Genomic DNA, 18088 nt, shown 5'->3' on the forward strand with positions numbered 1-18088 from the left:
ACCTGCCTAGTCAGGCTAAGTCATGCTTTTAGTTCAACAAACAACACCGACTGTGTGCTCTGTGGCAGGCCTTGCACTGGGTAGTGGACATTCAGTGATGTAAAAAGCCACCCAGGAAGCAATTTCTTCCCTGCTCTAAAAGTGCTGTTGGCCCAGCCCCCAGTGGCCCACTTTGCAGCCTGGGCCAGCCTCCAGCTACTGTAACGGATCCATGCTGGTGGCATGCCCAGAGCTATGGGTGCCAGGGTGAACGCAAGCTGATTCTGGAGGAGAAAGGGTGGGCGAGTACAAAACGTATGCCTTCTCTTTCCCCTCTACCCTTCCGTTTTAATGATTTTCTGTTTCTTCCTCTTCCCTCCTCTGTCCCATCTGCCCTCCCTCCCCAGGACCTGGAAGAATGCCCAGCTGGGAGAAGCCATGATCAAAAGCCTGGAGGCCCAGGGGCTGCAGTTGGCTAAGGAAAAGCAGGAGTATTTAGGTTGGCTGGAGGGGTGGTTCCCTAATGGTAGCAGCACATGGGGACCAGGGGCTATAGCCAGGGGCTTGGTAAAGGACCCAGCAGGGGTGAGGGTCTCTCAGGTGGGGCTATGAGGGGACAGAGACCAGGTTCGGCACCTGGAGGGCTTTCTGGTGCAGTACGCATCCTTTTTGGCCAGCATGATCAAAGGCAGGAGCGTCTGGTGGTTAAGAGCCCGGGCTCTGGATCCAGTTTCATCACTTGTCACCCATCTATCAACTGTGTATATCTTTAGGCAGCTCAGCCTCTCTAAACCTCAATTTCCTCATCCTTAAAATCGAGTTAAAAATAGTCTCTAGCTTTTAGAGGATTGGGTTAAATGAGAAAATGTCTGTAAGTGCTTGAGCCAGACATGCAGTAAGGGCTCCATAAGTGGCGCTGATGTTGTTATCCTATCCTGGGTCCCCAGGGTCTGGCTTGTCCCCAGCACCCTTGCCCCAGACCATTTTAAACCTTGCCATCGCATTCCAGGTCCTTGTGCCCCTGACTGGTTGGTAAACGTGCACTGTTTGGGAGAGAAGATGAGACTGAGGGTTTGCCCTTGGCCTGGGACCCTCTCCCCTCTGTCTGCTTAGATACTTGGGGCCCCAGCACTGGCTCCCCTATGCCTGCTTCAGAACCTCCCCTGCCCCAGGACTCTGCCCTCCCTACTAGCCAGACATTAGTGCAGGTGGAAGGTGGGTGTGGGACTAGCCCAGATGCAGCAGCCCTGGGGGATGCAGAGCCCACTTTGAACTTCCAAGGATGAGGCCCCTCATAACCCTGTGAATAGAAAAAGCAGGATGATGATGGGGAAGGAGAGTGGCAGCTTTCATCACCAGGAGATGGTCCACCCTCTGGCTGGCAGGGCTGCAGGCCCCTTCCTTGGGAGATGCTGGGGGTGACAGCGATCACCTCAGGCACCAACTCCCTCAGGACCTCAGAGCACTTTCCTGATTGTGTGTGTGTGTGTGTGTGTGTGTGTGTGCTTGTTTTGGCAGACAAACTGATGGAAGAGACCGAAGAACTCTGCCTTCAGAGGGAGCAGAGAGAGGTAGGTGCACACCCAGGGGCCCTCAGCAGCCGTGGTGTAATGGCTCGTGTTTCTAGCATTAGGGTGTGATGCAGGGGAGCTGGTTGCACAGAGAACTTGCTAGAAGATCAGATGGGGCAGGGAGGGGAGGCCAAGTGGGATCACAGTGCTTGCTTGGGACTTGCTGTAGCTTGTTGGCAAGAAGTGTCTTTCTCCTTACCAACTCCTGGGAGTAAAGTGAAAAGGGTGGGTGATCACCTTCTAGAGGAAGAGTCATCCAAAATGTCATCAGCTGCATCAGTAGGTAATGAGCTGCTTGTCAGTGATGTTCACAGGGGGCTATAATGCCCTCTGTTATCCCTAGAGGGGCATCTGGCACCTGAGGGTAATTGGGCTTGATGATCTCAGAAGTTCCTTCATTCTCTGAAAGTCAAAAGCCCAGAGCAGGCTAAGCACTGGCTTGAAGCAGCCTGGAGGGTTAAAGGAGACTCTTGTCTTGTCTGAAGGTGGGAAGCCACCGAAGCCCTCTTCTTCATTTAGAATCTCAGTGCAGGCCAGGTGCAGTGGCTCATGCCTGTAATCCCAGCACTGTGGGAGGCCAAGGCGGGAGGATCACCTGAGGTCGGGAATTCAAGACCAGCCTGGCCAACATGGTGAAACCCCCTCTCTACTCAAAAAAAAAAAAAAAAAAAAAAAAAAATAAGCCGGACATGGTAGCGTGTGCCTGTAGTCCCAGCTTCTCGGGCAGCTGAGGCAGGAGAATCGCTTGAACCCGGGAGGCGGAGGTTGCAGTGAGCTGAGACTGCGCCATTGCATTTCAGCCTGGGCGACAGAGCGAGACACCGTCTGGGGAAAAAAAAAAAAAAAAAAAAAAAGAATTTCCGCGCAGCACTGGGCCTTGCCGGTTCTGAGGAGTCATTATCACATCTGAAAGGCAGGGGGCGGTAGTGGGTAGCACCGTGGATTCTGGAGCCAGGCTGCCTGTATTTGTATTTGACCTTCACTACTTCTAGTTTTGCGACCTCAGGCGAGTTATTTAACTTCTCCAAATATTCTTATCTGAAAAATGCAGATGATAATAGAATCCATCTTAGGGATGTTGTGAGGATTTAGTGAGATGTTGCATATTAAGTGTTTGGCACATAGTATATGCTCAAAGAATATCTGTGTTTGTTAGCATTATGATCATATTATTAATATAGGCCCATGCTGCGAGTGAACTGTCTGAGCCCTGAAGCAGCAGAGTGATGTGACCAGAGCAGCCTGCAGAGGGAGGGCCGGATTTAGTCCACTTCTCTTTGCCTAGTCACTTGTCCTTTTCCTCTCCCAGGCAAGTCACAGGGCAGGGGCTATCAGGCTTGACTCAGACCCTCTAACTTGACTCTTGGGAAGTCCTCACCTTTCCCAACCACCCCTCTCTGGGCTCTGCGAGCACTCCCTGGGCTCTGCAGACTAGACACTCTATCTAGTCTTTGCCAGTGAGTCATTTGGTCAAGATGAGTTCTCGATAAATGTTTGTGGAATGAATTAGTAAATGAATGGTATTGATTTTTACAACTTTACATCTTGATTTTAACCCAACAGGACAATCCACTCTCGTTTTTCTTGTTCTAAAATTGTATTGGTTATTCTTGCTCATTTATCCTTTCAGCTGGACTTCAGAATCATTTTGTTGATTAAAGATAAAATAAAAAAGATTGGGGATTTGTATTTGGATGGCATGGATTTGAGGATTGGCATCATGAGGGCACCGAGTCTTCTTCCACCACTCAGGTTGGGCCTCTGTGTCTCCAGGCTCTCCTCTAGGTCCTTTGTTAGGGTTTTGGCATTTTCTGCATACAATTCTATACATTTCAAGCGAGGCTTCTGTATTGTCAGCAAATTAAAAACAGGTGCCCAGGGATGGGATGGAGTGGCAGATACAGCCACTGGCAGGGAGAGAGACAGACTTATCCATCAGAGAGGCTAAATCTGGGGCAGCAGTTGGCTGGAGGAAAATTTAGACACTCTATCTAGGTCTTTAGCCAGGAAATTAGGACAGCGGAGACCCACTGCACACAGGCCTCCCTTAATGCCGCAGCCCAGTGAAGGAGGGAGGCCTGTCAGCTGTGAACTCCCTGGCTTTCTGGTATAAAATGTGAATGAGACTCAGGCCCAGCCACAATGAAGGCTGTTCTGGGCAGGGAGAGAACTGTGCCTCAGTTCTTATTTTTTTGTCAGCTGCATGCTCTAGATCTGGAATAGAGCTCAGGTTCTAGTCATTTGGTCAAAGTTTCTTCTTCCTTAACTTTCTCATGCATAGGATGGGCCCGCCTGTCTCCCGCACCTTTCCCATCTGCACTCAGGTCAGTGATTGTCTGGATGTGCCTTGAGCCACTGAGGCAATTGATGTAATGGCCCAGTGGTAAGATGAAGGTTCTTCTGCTGATTCCCATAGTCTCTTTGAGACAGCCTGGCCTAAAGAAGATATGGAACCAGGAGACCTGGATTGGAGTCTCAACTCTATCACTGATCGTGTGATGTTGGGCATGTCAGTTACCCTCTCTGAGTTTCAATTTCCCCATCTGGGATGTCTGATCAGAGTTATGCTGGCTGCTGCCTACTTCTAAGGTTGCTGCGAGCCTCAATGAAGTAGAATGCGGGGAAGTGATTTGTGAACTGGAAAGGCCATTGTGCACTGTGTGATGTACAGTCCCGACATCCTCCATGCAGCAGAAAAGGCCTGGACTCCGGGGGAATGAGCAGAGCGTGCAGGGGGAACCCTCTTGACTCATCTTGCCAGAGCCGGAAGACCATGCCCTTCCCTGGGTTCCTGGTCTTTGGCTCCCTCTGGCCTTATCCCTCTCACCCCTGGAGGAGGGCAGCCTGCCCACCTTTCCCCTTCTGACTGAGCTGTGAGAGCTTAGCCATGCATATAAGCAGGTGCAGGGGAAAAACCAGAAACGCCCAGGGTAGGGCAGGGTTTCTGGCAAGGCTCTTGCCACCTGGAGTGCTCACAGTCAGAATACAGACTCTGAGTTGGGAAAAATGTGCCACTACGACTGAAGCTCTTTGTCAACCTTTCTGGTGGACATTGTTCCTGGTTCTGTGATGAATGACTCACTACTTCCAGAGGTGTCCTTTGCATGATTCCTCAGTTATTTGAAAGCTCTTCCTTTCATTGAGCTGAAATGTGCCTTCTAGTGACTTTTTCCCACCCTTATACTCCTGCAACTTAAGTCAGAGCCGAGTCAGCAGAACACACGATATGGTGGAGAAAAGTTGGGATCGTGGCAGGGCTTAGCTGACAACTCAGTCTCTAATGGGGCTGCTAGAAACACTCAAGCCATGTTGGGCTTCAGGAACAGAAAGCTCTGGCTGCTCCAGGTTTGTAAGTGGTAACTTCCACTCTTATCAGCATTCTCAGGCTACACTTGGACACTGGCTTCATTTAAGAAACATGCAGGTGAAATGGAAAGTGGAAAAGAAATGAGCAAGGAAGTGAGAATTTATCTTTCCTTAATAAACTTTATTTTTTAGAGCAGTTTAGATTCACAGCAAAACTACGCAGCAAGTGCAGAGATTTTCCACATAACACTTGTTCTCCCACAGGCTTCCCCATTGTCAATATCGGGCACCACAGTGATATATTTGTTACAATCAATGAGTCAACACTGACACACTGTCACCCAAAGTTCATAGCATACATTAGGGTTCACTCTTGGTGTCCTGCATTCTATGGATTTTGGCAAATGTATAACAACATGTATCCACCACTGTAGTATCATACAGAATAGTTTCACTGCCCTATAAATGCTGTGTTTCACTGCCCTAAAAATCCTGGTAACTGCTGATTTTTTTTTCTTTATTCTTTTTTTTTTTTTTTTTTTTAAGACGGAGTCTCGCTCTGTTGCCCAGGCTGGAGGGCAGTGGCGTGATCTCGGCTCATTGCAAGCTCCGCCTCCTGGGTTCAAGCAATTCTCCTGCCTCAGCCTCCCAAGTAGCTGGGACTACAGGTGTGTGCCACCATGCCTGGCTAATTTTTTGTATTTTTGGAAGGGACAGGGCTTCACCATGTTAGCCAGGATGGTCTCGAACTCCTGACCTCTTGACCCCAATGCCTCAGCCTCCCAAAGTGCTGGGATTACAGGCATGAGCCACTGTGCCTGGCCTCTGCTGGCCTTTTTACTGTGTCCATAGTTTTGCCTTTACCAGAATGTCATATAGTTGGAATCATATGGTATGTAGCTTTTTCAGATTGGCCTCTTTCACTTAGTAATGTACATTCAGATTTCCTCCGTGTCTTTTTATGGCTTGATAGCTCATTTCTTTTTAGTGCTGAATATTACATTATCCCCATGTCCTACAGTTTGTTTATCCATCTCCCTACTTAAAGACATCTTGGTTGCCTCCAAGTTTTGACAATTATGGATAAAATTGCTATAAACATCCATGTGCAGGTTTTTGTGTGGACATATATTTTCAGTTTATTTGGAAAAGTAACAAGGAGTGTGATTGTTGGATTGCATGGTGAGAGTATGTTCAGTTTTGTAAGAAGTTGCCAAATTGTCTTCCAAAGTAGCTGTACCATTTTGTATTTGCAGTAGCAATGAATGAGAGTTCCTGTTGCTCCATATCCTTGCCAGCATTTGGTGTTGTCAGATATTTGGATTTTGGCTATTTTATTTTTTATTTCAGTTTTTAGTTCTTGAGACAGAGTCTTGCTCTGTTGCCCAGACTGCAGTGCAGTGGAGTGCGGCTCACTGCAGCCTTGACTTCCTGGGTTTAAGAGATCCTCTCACCTCAGCCTCCTGAGTAGCTGGGACTACAGGTGCACTCCAGCACACCTGGCTAATTATTTTTATTTTTGTTTTTATTTCTATAGAGACAGGGTTTGCCTATGTTGCCCAGGCTTCTCTTGAACTCCTGAGATCAAGTGATCTTCCCTCCTGGCCTCCTAAAGTGCTGGGATTACAGGCATAGCCACTGTGCCTGGCTGATTTTGGCCATTTTCATGTATGTTTAGTGGTAGCTCATTGTTGCTTTAATTTGCCATTACCTAATCATATGTGATGTTAGACATCCTTTTATATGCTTATTTGCCATCTTTAAAAATTTTATTTATTTTTTTAGGCCAGGTGTGGTGGCTCACGCCTGTAATCCCAGAACTTTGGGAAACTGAGGCAGGTGGATCATAAGGTGAGGAGTTTGAGACCAGCCTGGCCAACATGGTGAAACCCTGTCTCTACTAAAAATACAAAAATTAGCCAGGCATAGTGGTGTGTGTAATCCCAGCTACTCGGGAGGCTGAGGCCAAAGAATTGCTTGAACCCGGGAGGTGGAGGTTACAGTGAGCCGAGATCATGCCACTGCACTCCAGCCTGGGTGACGGAGCAAGATTCCATCTCAAAAAACATATATATGTATACACAGACACACACACACACACACACATATACACACACATATTTTTGAGTCAGGGACCCACACTGTCTCCCAGGTTAAGTGCCGTGGCATGATCATGGTTAACTGCAGCCTCGCACGCTAAAGTGATCCACCTGCCTCAGCCTCCCAAGTTGCTGGACTACAGGCATGCATCACCACACATGGCTAATTTTTTATTTTTTGTTGTAGCCTGCCACGATTCCTGGTGGACTGAACAAAGTGGGGCGAACGTGGGAATAAAAGACAAGAGACAGAAGAGTATATTTGGAAGAAGGGCTCAGGGGGCACCTTGCCTCTAGTGGACAAGGCCCTGAGCTTTACACAGCCCTCCATATTTATTAGGCAAAAGAGATAGCGAGAAAGTGGGGGTGACTGTCGGGTAATTGTCAGTTGGCTGTTTGGTTCACAGCAGGCTTGCGAGACTGCATCCTTTGAACAATAGGCGCTAGATTTCTCAATAGATAACTTCAAGGAACCACGGCCAGGGAGTGATGTCCCTCAGCAAACCTTTCCGTGGCAGGCGCAGTGTGAGTTTGCTCACATTCTGCATTCGCGATGAACAGTTTGCTGCTTGATCATACAGCCTCTAATGGAATGCTGAGTTGGTCACGATCCCTTTGGCCTGTTCAGCTCCCAACATTTTGTAGAGATGGGGTCTTGCTCTACTGCCGAGGCAGGTCTTGAATTCCTGAACACAAGTGATCCTCCCACTTTGGCCTCCCAAAATGCTGGGATTACGGATGTGAGCCACTGTGCCTGGCCTGCCATCTTTGTATCTTCTTTGCTAAGATGTCTGGGTCTTTTGCCCATTATTTTAATTGTTGAGTTTTATGAGTTCTTTGTATATTTTGCATAACAATCCTTTATTAGATGTGTCTGGGAATGTTTTCTTCTAGTTTGTGACTTGTTTTCTCATTCTCTTGATGTCATTCACAGAGCATAAAATTTAAATTTTAATGAAATCCATCTTATCAATTGTTTCTTTCAAAGCTCATGCATTTTATGTTATGTCTAAAAAAGTCAGTACCATAGATTTTCATCACCTTGATGAAAAACTTTCTGTAGACATCACCTAGGTTGTCTCCTATGTTATTTTGTAGGAGTTTTATACTTTTGTGTTTTGCATTTAGCTCTATGATCCATTGTGATTTAATTTTTGTGAAAGGTTAGTTTAAGGTCTGTGAATAGAATCTTTTTTTCTTTTTCATGTAGCTGTCCAGTTGAACAAATACCATATGTTGAAAAGAGTATCTTACGGCGTGGTGGCTCATGCCTGTAATCCCAGCACTTTGGGAAGTCGAGGTGGGCGGATCACCTGAGTTCAGGAGTTCGAAACCAGCCTGGCCAACATGGTGAAACCCTATCTCTATTAAAAATACAAAAATTTGCCAGGTGTGGTGGTGCATACTTGTAATCCCAGCTACTCAGGAGGTTGAGGCAGGAGAATCACTTGAACCCGGGAGGCAGAGGTTGCAGTGAGCTGAGATCACGCCACTGCACCCCAGCCTGGGATACAGAGCAAGACTCCATCTCAAAAAAAAAAAAAAAAAAAAAAAAAAGACTATATTTTGCAATACTATTGTACTGCCTTTGCCCCATTGTCAGAGTTGAATTGACTATATTTATGTATGTTTCCGAGCTCTCTATTCTGTTCTATTTATATATCTGTTTATTCTTTCATCAATACCACAATGTCTTGATTGCTGTAGCTTTAGAGTAAGTCTTAAAGTTGGGTAGTGTCAGTCTTCCAATTTTCTCCTTCAATATTGAGTTGGCTATTATAGGTCTTTTCCCTCTTCATATAAACTTTAGAATCAGTTTGTCAGTCTCCACAAAACAACATGCTGGGATTTTAATTGAGACTGTACTGAATCTGTAGATCAAGTTGGGAAAGAATATCTTCTGAATATTGAATCATCCTATTTATGAACATGAAATATCTCTTCATTTTAGTTCTTTGATATCTTTTATTGCATTTTATAGTTTTCTACATATAGAGTTTGTACTTTTTTTAGATTTATACATAAGTATTTCATTTTGGAGGGTGCTAATGTCAATGGTAATGTGTTGTTAAATTTCAAATTTCCACTGCACTCCAGCTGGTTGACAGAGCAAGACCCTATCTTCAAAAGAAAATAAAAATCTCAAATTCCACCTTTTTATTGCCAGTATATAGGAAAATAATTGACTTTTGTACATTAATCTTGTATCCTGCAATCTTGCTACAATAACTTATTAATTCCAGGAATTTTTGGGGTCAATTCTTCCAGATTTTCTATACAGATAATCATGTCATCTGTGAACAAAGACAGTATTATTTATTTCTTTGTAATCTGTATACCTTCTATTTCTTTTTCTTGTCTTACTGCATTAGTAAGGACGTCCAGTACAATGTTGAGAAGCGCTGGTGAGAGGGTACATCCTTATCTTCTTCCTTTCTGATTTTATCAGGCAAGTTTCTAGTTTCTCACCATTTAGTATGATGCTAACTATAGGTTTTTGTAGATGTTCTCTATTACATTGAGGAAGTTCCCCTCTATTACTAGTTTGCTGAGAGTTTTTGTCACCAATTGGTGTTGGATTTTGTCAAATGCTTTTTCCATGTGATTTTTTTTCCTCTTCTTTAGCCTGTTGATATGCTGGATTATATTAATTGATTTTCAAATATTGAACCAACCTTGTAAACGTGGGAATAAATTCCACTTAGTTGTGATGTATTATTCATTTGGATTTGGTTTTGTTTGTTGTTGTTGTTGTTTGTTTGTTTTGAAACAGAGTTTCAGTCTTGTTGTCTAGGCTAGAGTTGCAGTAGTGCCGTCTTGGCTCACTGTTACCTCTGCCTCCTGTGTTCAAGCGATTCTCCTGCCTCAGCCTACCAAGTAACCGGGATTACAGGTACAAGCCACCATGCCCGGCTAATTTTGTATTTTTAGTAGAGACAGAGTTTCACCATGTTGGTCAGGCTGATTTCAAACTCCTGACCTCAGGTAATCCACCTGCCTCAGCCTCCCAAAGTGCTGGGATTACAGGCATGAACCACCTCACCTAGCCCATTGCTGGATTTGATTTGCTAATATTTTGTTGAAAATTTTTGCATCTGTGTTCATGAAAGATATTGGTCTGTAGTTTTCTTTTTCTCCTTTTCTTTCTTTTTTTCTTTTTTTGAGACAGAGTCTTGCTCTGTCACCCAGGTTCAAGTGCAGTGGCACCATCTCGGCTCACTGCAAACTCCTCCTCCCAGGTTCAAGGGATCTCGTGCTTTAGTTTCCCAGGTAGCTGGGATTACAGGTGTGTGCCACCATACCTGGCTAATTTTTGTATTTTTTATTAGAGACGTGGTTTTGCCATGTTGGTCAGGCTGGCCTCAAACTCCTGGCCTCAAGTGATCTGCCTGCCTTGGCCTCCCAAAGTGCTGGGATTACAGGTATGAGCCTTTGTGCCTGGCCAGACTGTAGTTTTCTTATAATGTCTCTGTTAGGTTTTGGTAAGGTAATTTTAGCCTCATTGAATGGATTAGGAAGTATTCCCTTGGCTTCTATCTTCAGAAAAAAAAGATTGTAGAGAATTGATATAGTTTCTTAAATGTTTGGTAGAATTCATCAGTGAGTCCCTCTGGGCCTGGTGCTTTCTTTTTTGGAAGGGTATTAATTATTGGTTCAATTTATTTAGTAGATATAGGCCTATTCAAATTGTCTGTTTCTTCTTGTGTAAGTTTTGACAGATTGTGTCTTTCAAGGAGTTGGTCCACTTCATCTGAGTTATCAAATTTGTTGGCATAGAGTTATTCATCATAGTTCTTTATTATCCTTTTAATGTCTGTGGTATCTGTAGTTATGTCCCCTCTTTCATTTCTGATATTAATAATTTGTGTCTTCTTTCTTTTTACTTAGTGTAGCTAGAGTCTTACGAATTTTATTTATCTCTTCAAAGAACTGGCTTTTGATTTTGTTTTCTCTGTTGATTTCCTGTTTTCAATTTCATTGATTTCTGCTCTAAGTTTTATTTCTTTTTTTCTGATTACCTTTGATTTAATTTTCTCTTTTTTTTTCTAGTTTCCTAATGTGGAAGCTTAGATTATTGATTTTAGATATTTCTTCTTTTCTTATATATTAATTTGGTGCTATGCATTTCTCTCAAAGCACTGCTTTTGTTACATTCCACAAATTTTGATGAGTTGTATTTTCATTTAGTTCAAAGTATCTTTACATTTCTCTTGATATTTCTTCTTTGACACACGTGTTATTTAGAAATGTGTTTTTTAATCTTCAAGTATTTTGCGGATTTTCCAGCTAACTTTCTGTTGTTGATTTCTAGCACAATTCCACTTTGGTTTAGGAGCAGACATTACATGATTTCTATTCTTTTATATTTGTGGTCTGGGCACAGTGGTGCATGCCTGTAATCCCAGCACTTTGGGAAGCCAAGGCAGGAGGACTGATTGAGGCCAGGAGTTCGTGGCAAGCCTGGGCAACACAGCAAGGCCCAGTCTCTACCAAAAAAAAAAAAAAAGAGAAAGAGAAAGAAAAATTTCACCAGGGATAGTGGCATATGCCTGTAGTCCTCGCCACTCAGGAGGCTGAGGCAGAGGATTACTTGAACCCAGGAGTTACAGTGAGCTATGATTGTACCACTGCACTTCAGCCTGGGTGACAGCAAGACCCTGGGTGTAGTGGTGCATGCCTGTAGTCTCAGTCACTCAGGAGACTGAGGCAGGAGAATCACTTGAACCTAGGAGGCGAAGGTTGCAGTGAGCCAAGATCGCGCCACTGTACTCCAGCCTGGGTTGCAGAGGAAGACTCCATCTCAAAAATAATAAAATAAAATAAATAAAAACAAAAATAAAAAATAAAAGGGTTTAATTGAGCAATGAAAGATTCGTGAATCAGGCAGTCCCCAGAATCACAGCAGATTGACAGAGACTCCAGGGGTGCCTGTGATCAGAACAAATTTATAGACAAAAAAGGTAAAGTGACATACAGAAATCAGAAGTGAGGTACAGAAGCAGCAAGATTGGTTACAGCTTGGCATTTGCTTTATTTGAATGCAGTTTGGACATTCAGCAGTCTATGAGTGGTTAAAGTATGGCCGCTGGGATTGGCAATGCTCCGCTATTGTTACAGCTGCATACTATTAAGTTAGGTTTTCAATTTTGTCTATTAAGCTGGGTTATAGTTCATCCACAAGGACTCAAATATGAAAGTATGGAATCCTTCCCAGGCCATATTTATTTTGCTTTCCCACACTTATTCACTCTCTGATGGTCTTCCTTTCCTTATATAGATATGAGTTTCTGACCTATATCATTTTCCTTCTCCCTATGGACTTCTTTTAACATTTCTTGCAAGGCAGGTCTACTGGCAACAAATTCCTTCTGTTTTTGTTTGTCTGAGAAAGTATTTCTCCTTCACTTTTGAAGGATGATTTTACAGGGTACAGAATTCTAAGTTTGTGTTTATTCTCTCAATACTTTAAATATTTCACTCCATTCTTTTCTTGCTTTCATGGTTTCTGAGGAGAAATCAGATGTAATTCTTATCTTCTTTCTTCAATATGTAATTTTTTCTTCTTCTGGCTTCTTAAGGTATTTTTCCTCATCTTTGATTTTTTGAAGTTTAAATATGAAATTTTTAGGTATGGTTTGTTTGGGGCATTTATTCACTTGGTGTTCTCTTAGCTTCCTGGATCTGTGGTTTGATGTCTGACATTAATATGGGAAAACTCTCAGTCATTGCTTCAAATATTGCTTCTAGTCCTTATTCTGATTATTCTCATTATACATGTTGCACCTTTTGCAGTTGTCACACAGTTCTTCGATATTCTGTTCTGGGGTTTTTTTTTGTTTTCTTTTGTTTTTTTCAGCCTTTTTTTCTCTTTGCTTTTCAGTTTTGGAAATTTCTATTGTCATAGCCTCAAGCTCAGAGATTTTTTTCCTTGGCCATGTCCAGTCTCACAATGATCCCATCGTAGGTGTTCTTCACTCTTTTACAGTGTTTATGATCTTTTGCATTTCTTTTTTATTCTTAGAATTTTCATCTCTCTATTTATGCTATCCACCTGTTCTTGCATGTTGTCTACTTTTGTCATTCAAGCTCTTTACATATTAATCATAGTTTGTGTTTAAATTCCTGGTCTGATAATACCAGCATTCCTACCATATCTGACCTGGTTCTGATGCTTGCTCTACCTCTTTGAATTGTGTTTTTTGCCTTCTAGTATGCCTTGTGATTTTTTGTTGAATGCCCTTTATTATTCCCCCAGCCATGATGTACTGGGTAAAAGGAGTTGTGTGTGTAAATAGACCTTTAGTGATGTGGTGGTGAGCTGCAGTGGGAGGGGAAGCATTCTACAGTCCTATGATTAGATCTTAGCTTTTTGGTGAGTTGCGCCTTTGGACTGTGAACCTAATGTGCTTCTCAGTGCTTTCCTCCACCTTAGGCAGAACAGCATGGGTACAGTGGGCTGGAATTTGGTATTTCCCTTCTCCCAAGTAGGTTACATTCTGATAAAACAGGTTAGGCTCTGATATAATAGTTTATGTATGGCAGGCTTTGTAAAGAACAGAATGGGCTCAGGCACAGTGTAATCCCAGCACTTTGAAAGGCCAAGGTGGGTGGATCACCTGAGGTCGGGAATTCAAGACCAGCCTGGGCAACATGGCAAAATCCCGTCTCTACTAAAAATACAAAAATTAGCTGGGTATGGTGGTGCATGCCTGTAGACCCAGCTACATGGAAGACTGAGGCAGGAGAATCGCTTGAACCCGTGAGGCAGAGGTTGCAGTGAGCCAAGATCACGCCACTGCACTCTGGCCTGGGTGACAGAGCAAGACTCTGTCTCAAAAAACAAACAAACAAACAAACAAAAAAACAGAATGCCGTGTTGCATTTCCAAATGGCTGCTTTCCCTTTACATTCACTGAGAACCTGGTAGGGCTCCTGGAGTTATAACTCACAGAAGGGAGGAGACCTCCCTAAGATTGGCGCCCACTGGAGTTTTAACTCTTCAAACTGAACCTCCAGCAATTTGTCAATTACAGTTCAGGTTTTCCTACTCCAGTACTGGTTCCCATGGAGGTTTCTGCTGGTAGTTTCTGCCTCATTAGTGTGACTCTCTGTGTCTGTGTCTTAGGCCATTCTTGCATTGCTATAAACGAATACCTGAGACTGGGTAATTTATAAAGAAAGGTTTGATTGGCTCATGGTTCTGCAGGCTTTAGAGGAAGCATGGTGCTGGCATCTGCACAGCTTCTAGGGAAGCCTCAGGAAGCTTACAATCATGGCAGATGGTGAAGGGGGAGCAGGCATGTCACATGACCACAGCAGGAGCAAGAGAGAGAGTATGGGCAGGGGAAGTGCCACACACTTTAAACAACCAGATCTCGTGTGTACTCAGAGCGAGAGCTCACTTATCACCAAGGGGATGGCCCAAGTTATTTATGAAGGATCTGCCCCCGTATCCAACTACCTCCCACTAAACCCCACCTCCAAGATTAGGGATTACATTTCAACATGAGATTTAGGCAGGAACAAATATCCAAGCTGTATTAATCTGCCTGTCTTTTCAATTTTGGGAATAGAACTTTGCTTTAAGACCTCACTTCTCTGATGATGTAAGAAGACTTGCTGATTTTTCAGTTTGTTTGGTTTTTAAATTTATTTTATTTAGAGACAAGTCTCACTATATTGCCCAGGATGGTCTCAAACTCCAGGGCTCAAGTGATCCACCTCCCAAAGTGTTGGGATTACAGGCGTGAGCCACTGCATCTGGCTTGTTCAGCTTTTTACTTATTAGAATGAAGTGACAACTTCTAAATTCCTTACATGCTGAGCTGGAAACTGAAGTTCTTCAATTCTCTTTTTCCTCCTTAATATATAACTTTTCCCTTAATTGTAGATATCATGCTCTTTGTAGAAAATTTATAAAACATGAATAAGAAAATAAAATTTATCCTTTATCCCATAATTGACAGACAACTGTCACCAAACTTTTCGGTGTTTTTCATTTTAGTCTTTTTTTTCCCCTATATACTATTCTTATATATGGTATATTTTAAATATAATTATGAGCATATTGGATATTTAGTTTTATGGACTGCCTTTTCATTATACTTTTCATCATACTTTCATTAACATTATACATTTTTCATGTCATTCAGTATCTTTGAAAACATCAATTTTAATAGCAATGTACTGATTCATTATATGTGATGTTTTATTTAAATAATATTCTATTTTTGATCCTTCTTACTGACCAAGAAGAAGCAATGAAGGTTTTGAGCAGGGAGTAAGGAAAAAGGGTGGGTAACGTGATTTGATTTCCTTTTTGAGGGGGAGGGCTGTCTCCCTCTATCACCCAGGCTGGAGTGCAATGACACAATCTCAGTTCACTGTAGCCTCGACCTCCTGGGTTCAAGTGATCCTCCTGCCTCAGCCTCCCAAGTAACTGGGACCACAGGTGTACACTACCACGCCCAGCTAATTTTTTGTATTTTTTGTAGAGATGGGGTTTCATCATGTTACCCGGGCTGGCCTCGAACTCCTGAGCTCAGGCGATCCACCTGCCTTGGCCTCCCAAAGTGCTGGGATTACAGTGATTTCTATTTTAAATAGTGATGTTGGCTGCAATATGGAGAAAAGGATGAAGAGGGGCCAGAAAGAGTGCAAAGAGCCCAGGTGGGAGGCCACTGCATTAGTCCAGGCAAGACCTGATAGCAGTGTGAACCAGAGCAGGGCAGTGAGATGAAGAGAAGTTGCCTGGCGGGTTCTAGAGTGGGGGTTGGGGGTGGGGGGTAATACGAACTGGAGTTGAGGGTGGAATGAGAAAGAGTAGAGAGGGGAAGGACGGGGTGAAGCATGACTCCCAAGTTTCTCACCTGCATAAACAGTGGATGGTGGTGCATTCCCTGAGACAGGGTGCACTGGAAGATCACAAGCTCTGGTGGGGAAGATCATGAATTTGTTCTTGGACATGTGTTTGTGATATCTTTGGATATCTGGCTGGAGATGTGAAGCCAACAGTTGGATATAAGAGGATGGAGCTCAACCAAGAGTAGGGACTACAGGTATCAACATGGGAGTCGTTTGCACATAAATGGCAAATGAAGCAGGGAGGGGCAGGGGAGTGGGAGTGGTCTAGATTGCCTTGGATCTAGTGCAGACAGACAGAAGGCACGGGCAGCACTCTCTGAACTGAGGCAGTACTTCATGGTAGGGCTGTTGGGAGGGTTGCATACATACTGCTTGCAACATAGGAAGTGCTTAATAAATGACAGCCACTGTCAGTCCATCCAGCTTCCCTCCCATCCTGTTCACTCTCACTCTGGGCCCAGCCATGTGGGCCAGTCTTGGTTCTTTCAGGGCAGCAGGTTTCCACAGGGCCTTTGTACCTACCTTTCCTTCTGCCTGGAATGCTCCTTCTTTTTCCTTCTGTTGATTCACCTTCATCTGTCAGCTGAAGAATCATCTGATCTCCCCAAACCTCACATGGCATACCTGCCTCGCGCCCATCAGGGTAGCTCCACATAGAACCGTGTCCCTGCCCTGCGTATCATGTATCTTGGTTTGTAACGCTACTCTAATGTATCTGATTATTTTGGTAATATTTGATGTTTGAGTTTGATCTAAAATCCTGGTCTGATTTTATCTATCTATCTATCTATCTATCTATCTATCTATCTATCTATCTATCTATTTGAGACAGGGCATCCATCACTTTGTCACCCAGGCTGGAGTGCAGTGGCGTGATCTCTGCTCACTGCAACCTCTGTCCCTCGAACTCAAGGGATCCTCCTGCCTCAGTCCCTCAAGTAGCTGGAACTACGGGCTTGTACCACCACGCCTGGCTAATTTTTTGTATTTTTATTTTTAGTAGAGATGGAGTTTGCCATGTTGGCCTGGCTGCTCTTGAACTCCTGAGCTCAAGCAATCCTCCCACCTCAGCCTCCCCTAGTGCAAGGATTACATGTATGAGCCACCTCTCCTGGCCCTGATTTTTATTAATAGTTGCACTAGACTGTGAGCTCCCTGAGAGCAAGGATACATCTGTTTTTGCTTATCTTCATGTCCTCAGTGCACAGTTGGGCAGATGCTTGAAACATATTAGACAATAAATATGTGTGGCATGAATTAATAGAATTATAAGAAAAAAATCTCACTGAGGTTTTTACTGGAATTGCATTGAGCCTGTAAATTAATTGGAAAGAATCTTTACTGTATTAAGTCTTCCTAATCAGGAGTCTATGTCACTGCATTCTTTTCAAGAATACAATTAGTTTCACTGAGGATGAGAAATCATGCCCTGTGAAGTGTGGTGAACAGGAATTATTTGGTTTGGAGAAGAGGAGACTTGAGGACAGAACTGCTCTTTTAAATACTTGCAGAGAAAAGAGGTTAGTCTTGTTTTATGGCCTCAAGGGGGATGAGCCGTACCCACTGAAGGATTATGAGGAAAGCAGCTTTTGGCTCAAGTAGAGCTGGTGGTGGAAATGGGGTGCCTCCTCCCCTAGGTGTGCTTGAGCAGCCCAGAGTGGCCGGGCTTTGGCTGCTATCCTTGGCTTTGCCTGTGTTTTGTTTTGCTGAGATGTTCCCTAGCTCTTATTTTGGTGACAGGGACATGCAGGCTTCCTAGCTGAGGAGAGGGGCTTCAGGAGAGAGTATAGCTGAGACAGAGAGAAAGGCCCAGGAAGCCAGGCAGCTGCTGAAGGGAGAAAAAATTTGGGCAAGGGACAGAGATGGCTTATGAGATTTTGGGGGGGAATTTTGTTCCATGAATGAAATAGAACGCTCTCATTGAAGCCCCACAAAACTTTCAACAAAAATCTTCATTATTCATAAATGCTTTTGTATTTGTAGCTGTCAGGGAGTGGCAGTGCTGAGCATAGCAGAGGGCTTAGCCTGTAAGGAAAAGGCTTTTATCAGGGTTGTTCAGGGGTGAAGTGGGCTGTCATGAGAGCCAGTCAAGCAGAGCTTGGACCATCTCGTGGCAGGAAAACCGAGCAGATCAAAGCATCTGATGGAGACTTCAATTGCCTTTAAAGTTCCTTTGACCCTGGAGGGTTCTGATTCATGGGCGCCTGTTTCTCTGGCCCGTTAACAGAGCAATAAATGCTGCCCAGGCACATGTGGTATGGACTCAGG

The 18088-nt window shown here is 43.8% G+C and overlaps 1 protein-coding gene across 1 annotated transcript in view; it reads left to right on the forward strand.

Annotated features, from left to right (window-relative positions):
* Nucleotides 1-18088, forward strand: part of PLEKHD1 (pleckstrin homology and coiled-coil domain containing D1) — a 46480-nt gene that overhangs the window by 18129 nt on the left and 10263 nt on the right. The window contains exons 5-6 of the mRNA XM_007987116.3: nt 387-478; nt 1498-1550. Of these exons, the coding sequence (XP_007985307.1) occupies nt 387-478; nt 1498-1550 (145 nt within the window). The remainder of the gene's footprint in view (nt 1-386; nt 479-1497; nt 1551-18088) is intronic.

This window comes from Chlorocebus sabaeus, chromosome 24 (genome assembly GCF_047675955.1).
Source record: "Chlorocebus sabaeus isolate Y175 chromosome 24, mChlSab1.0.hap1, whole genome shotgun sequence".
Taxonomy (NCBI): domain Eukaryota; kingdom Metazoa; phylum Chordata; class Mammalia; order Primates; family Cercopithecidae; genus Chlorocebus; species Chlorocebus sabaeus.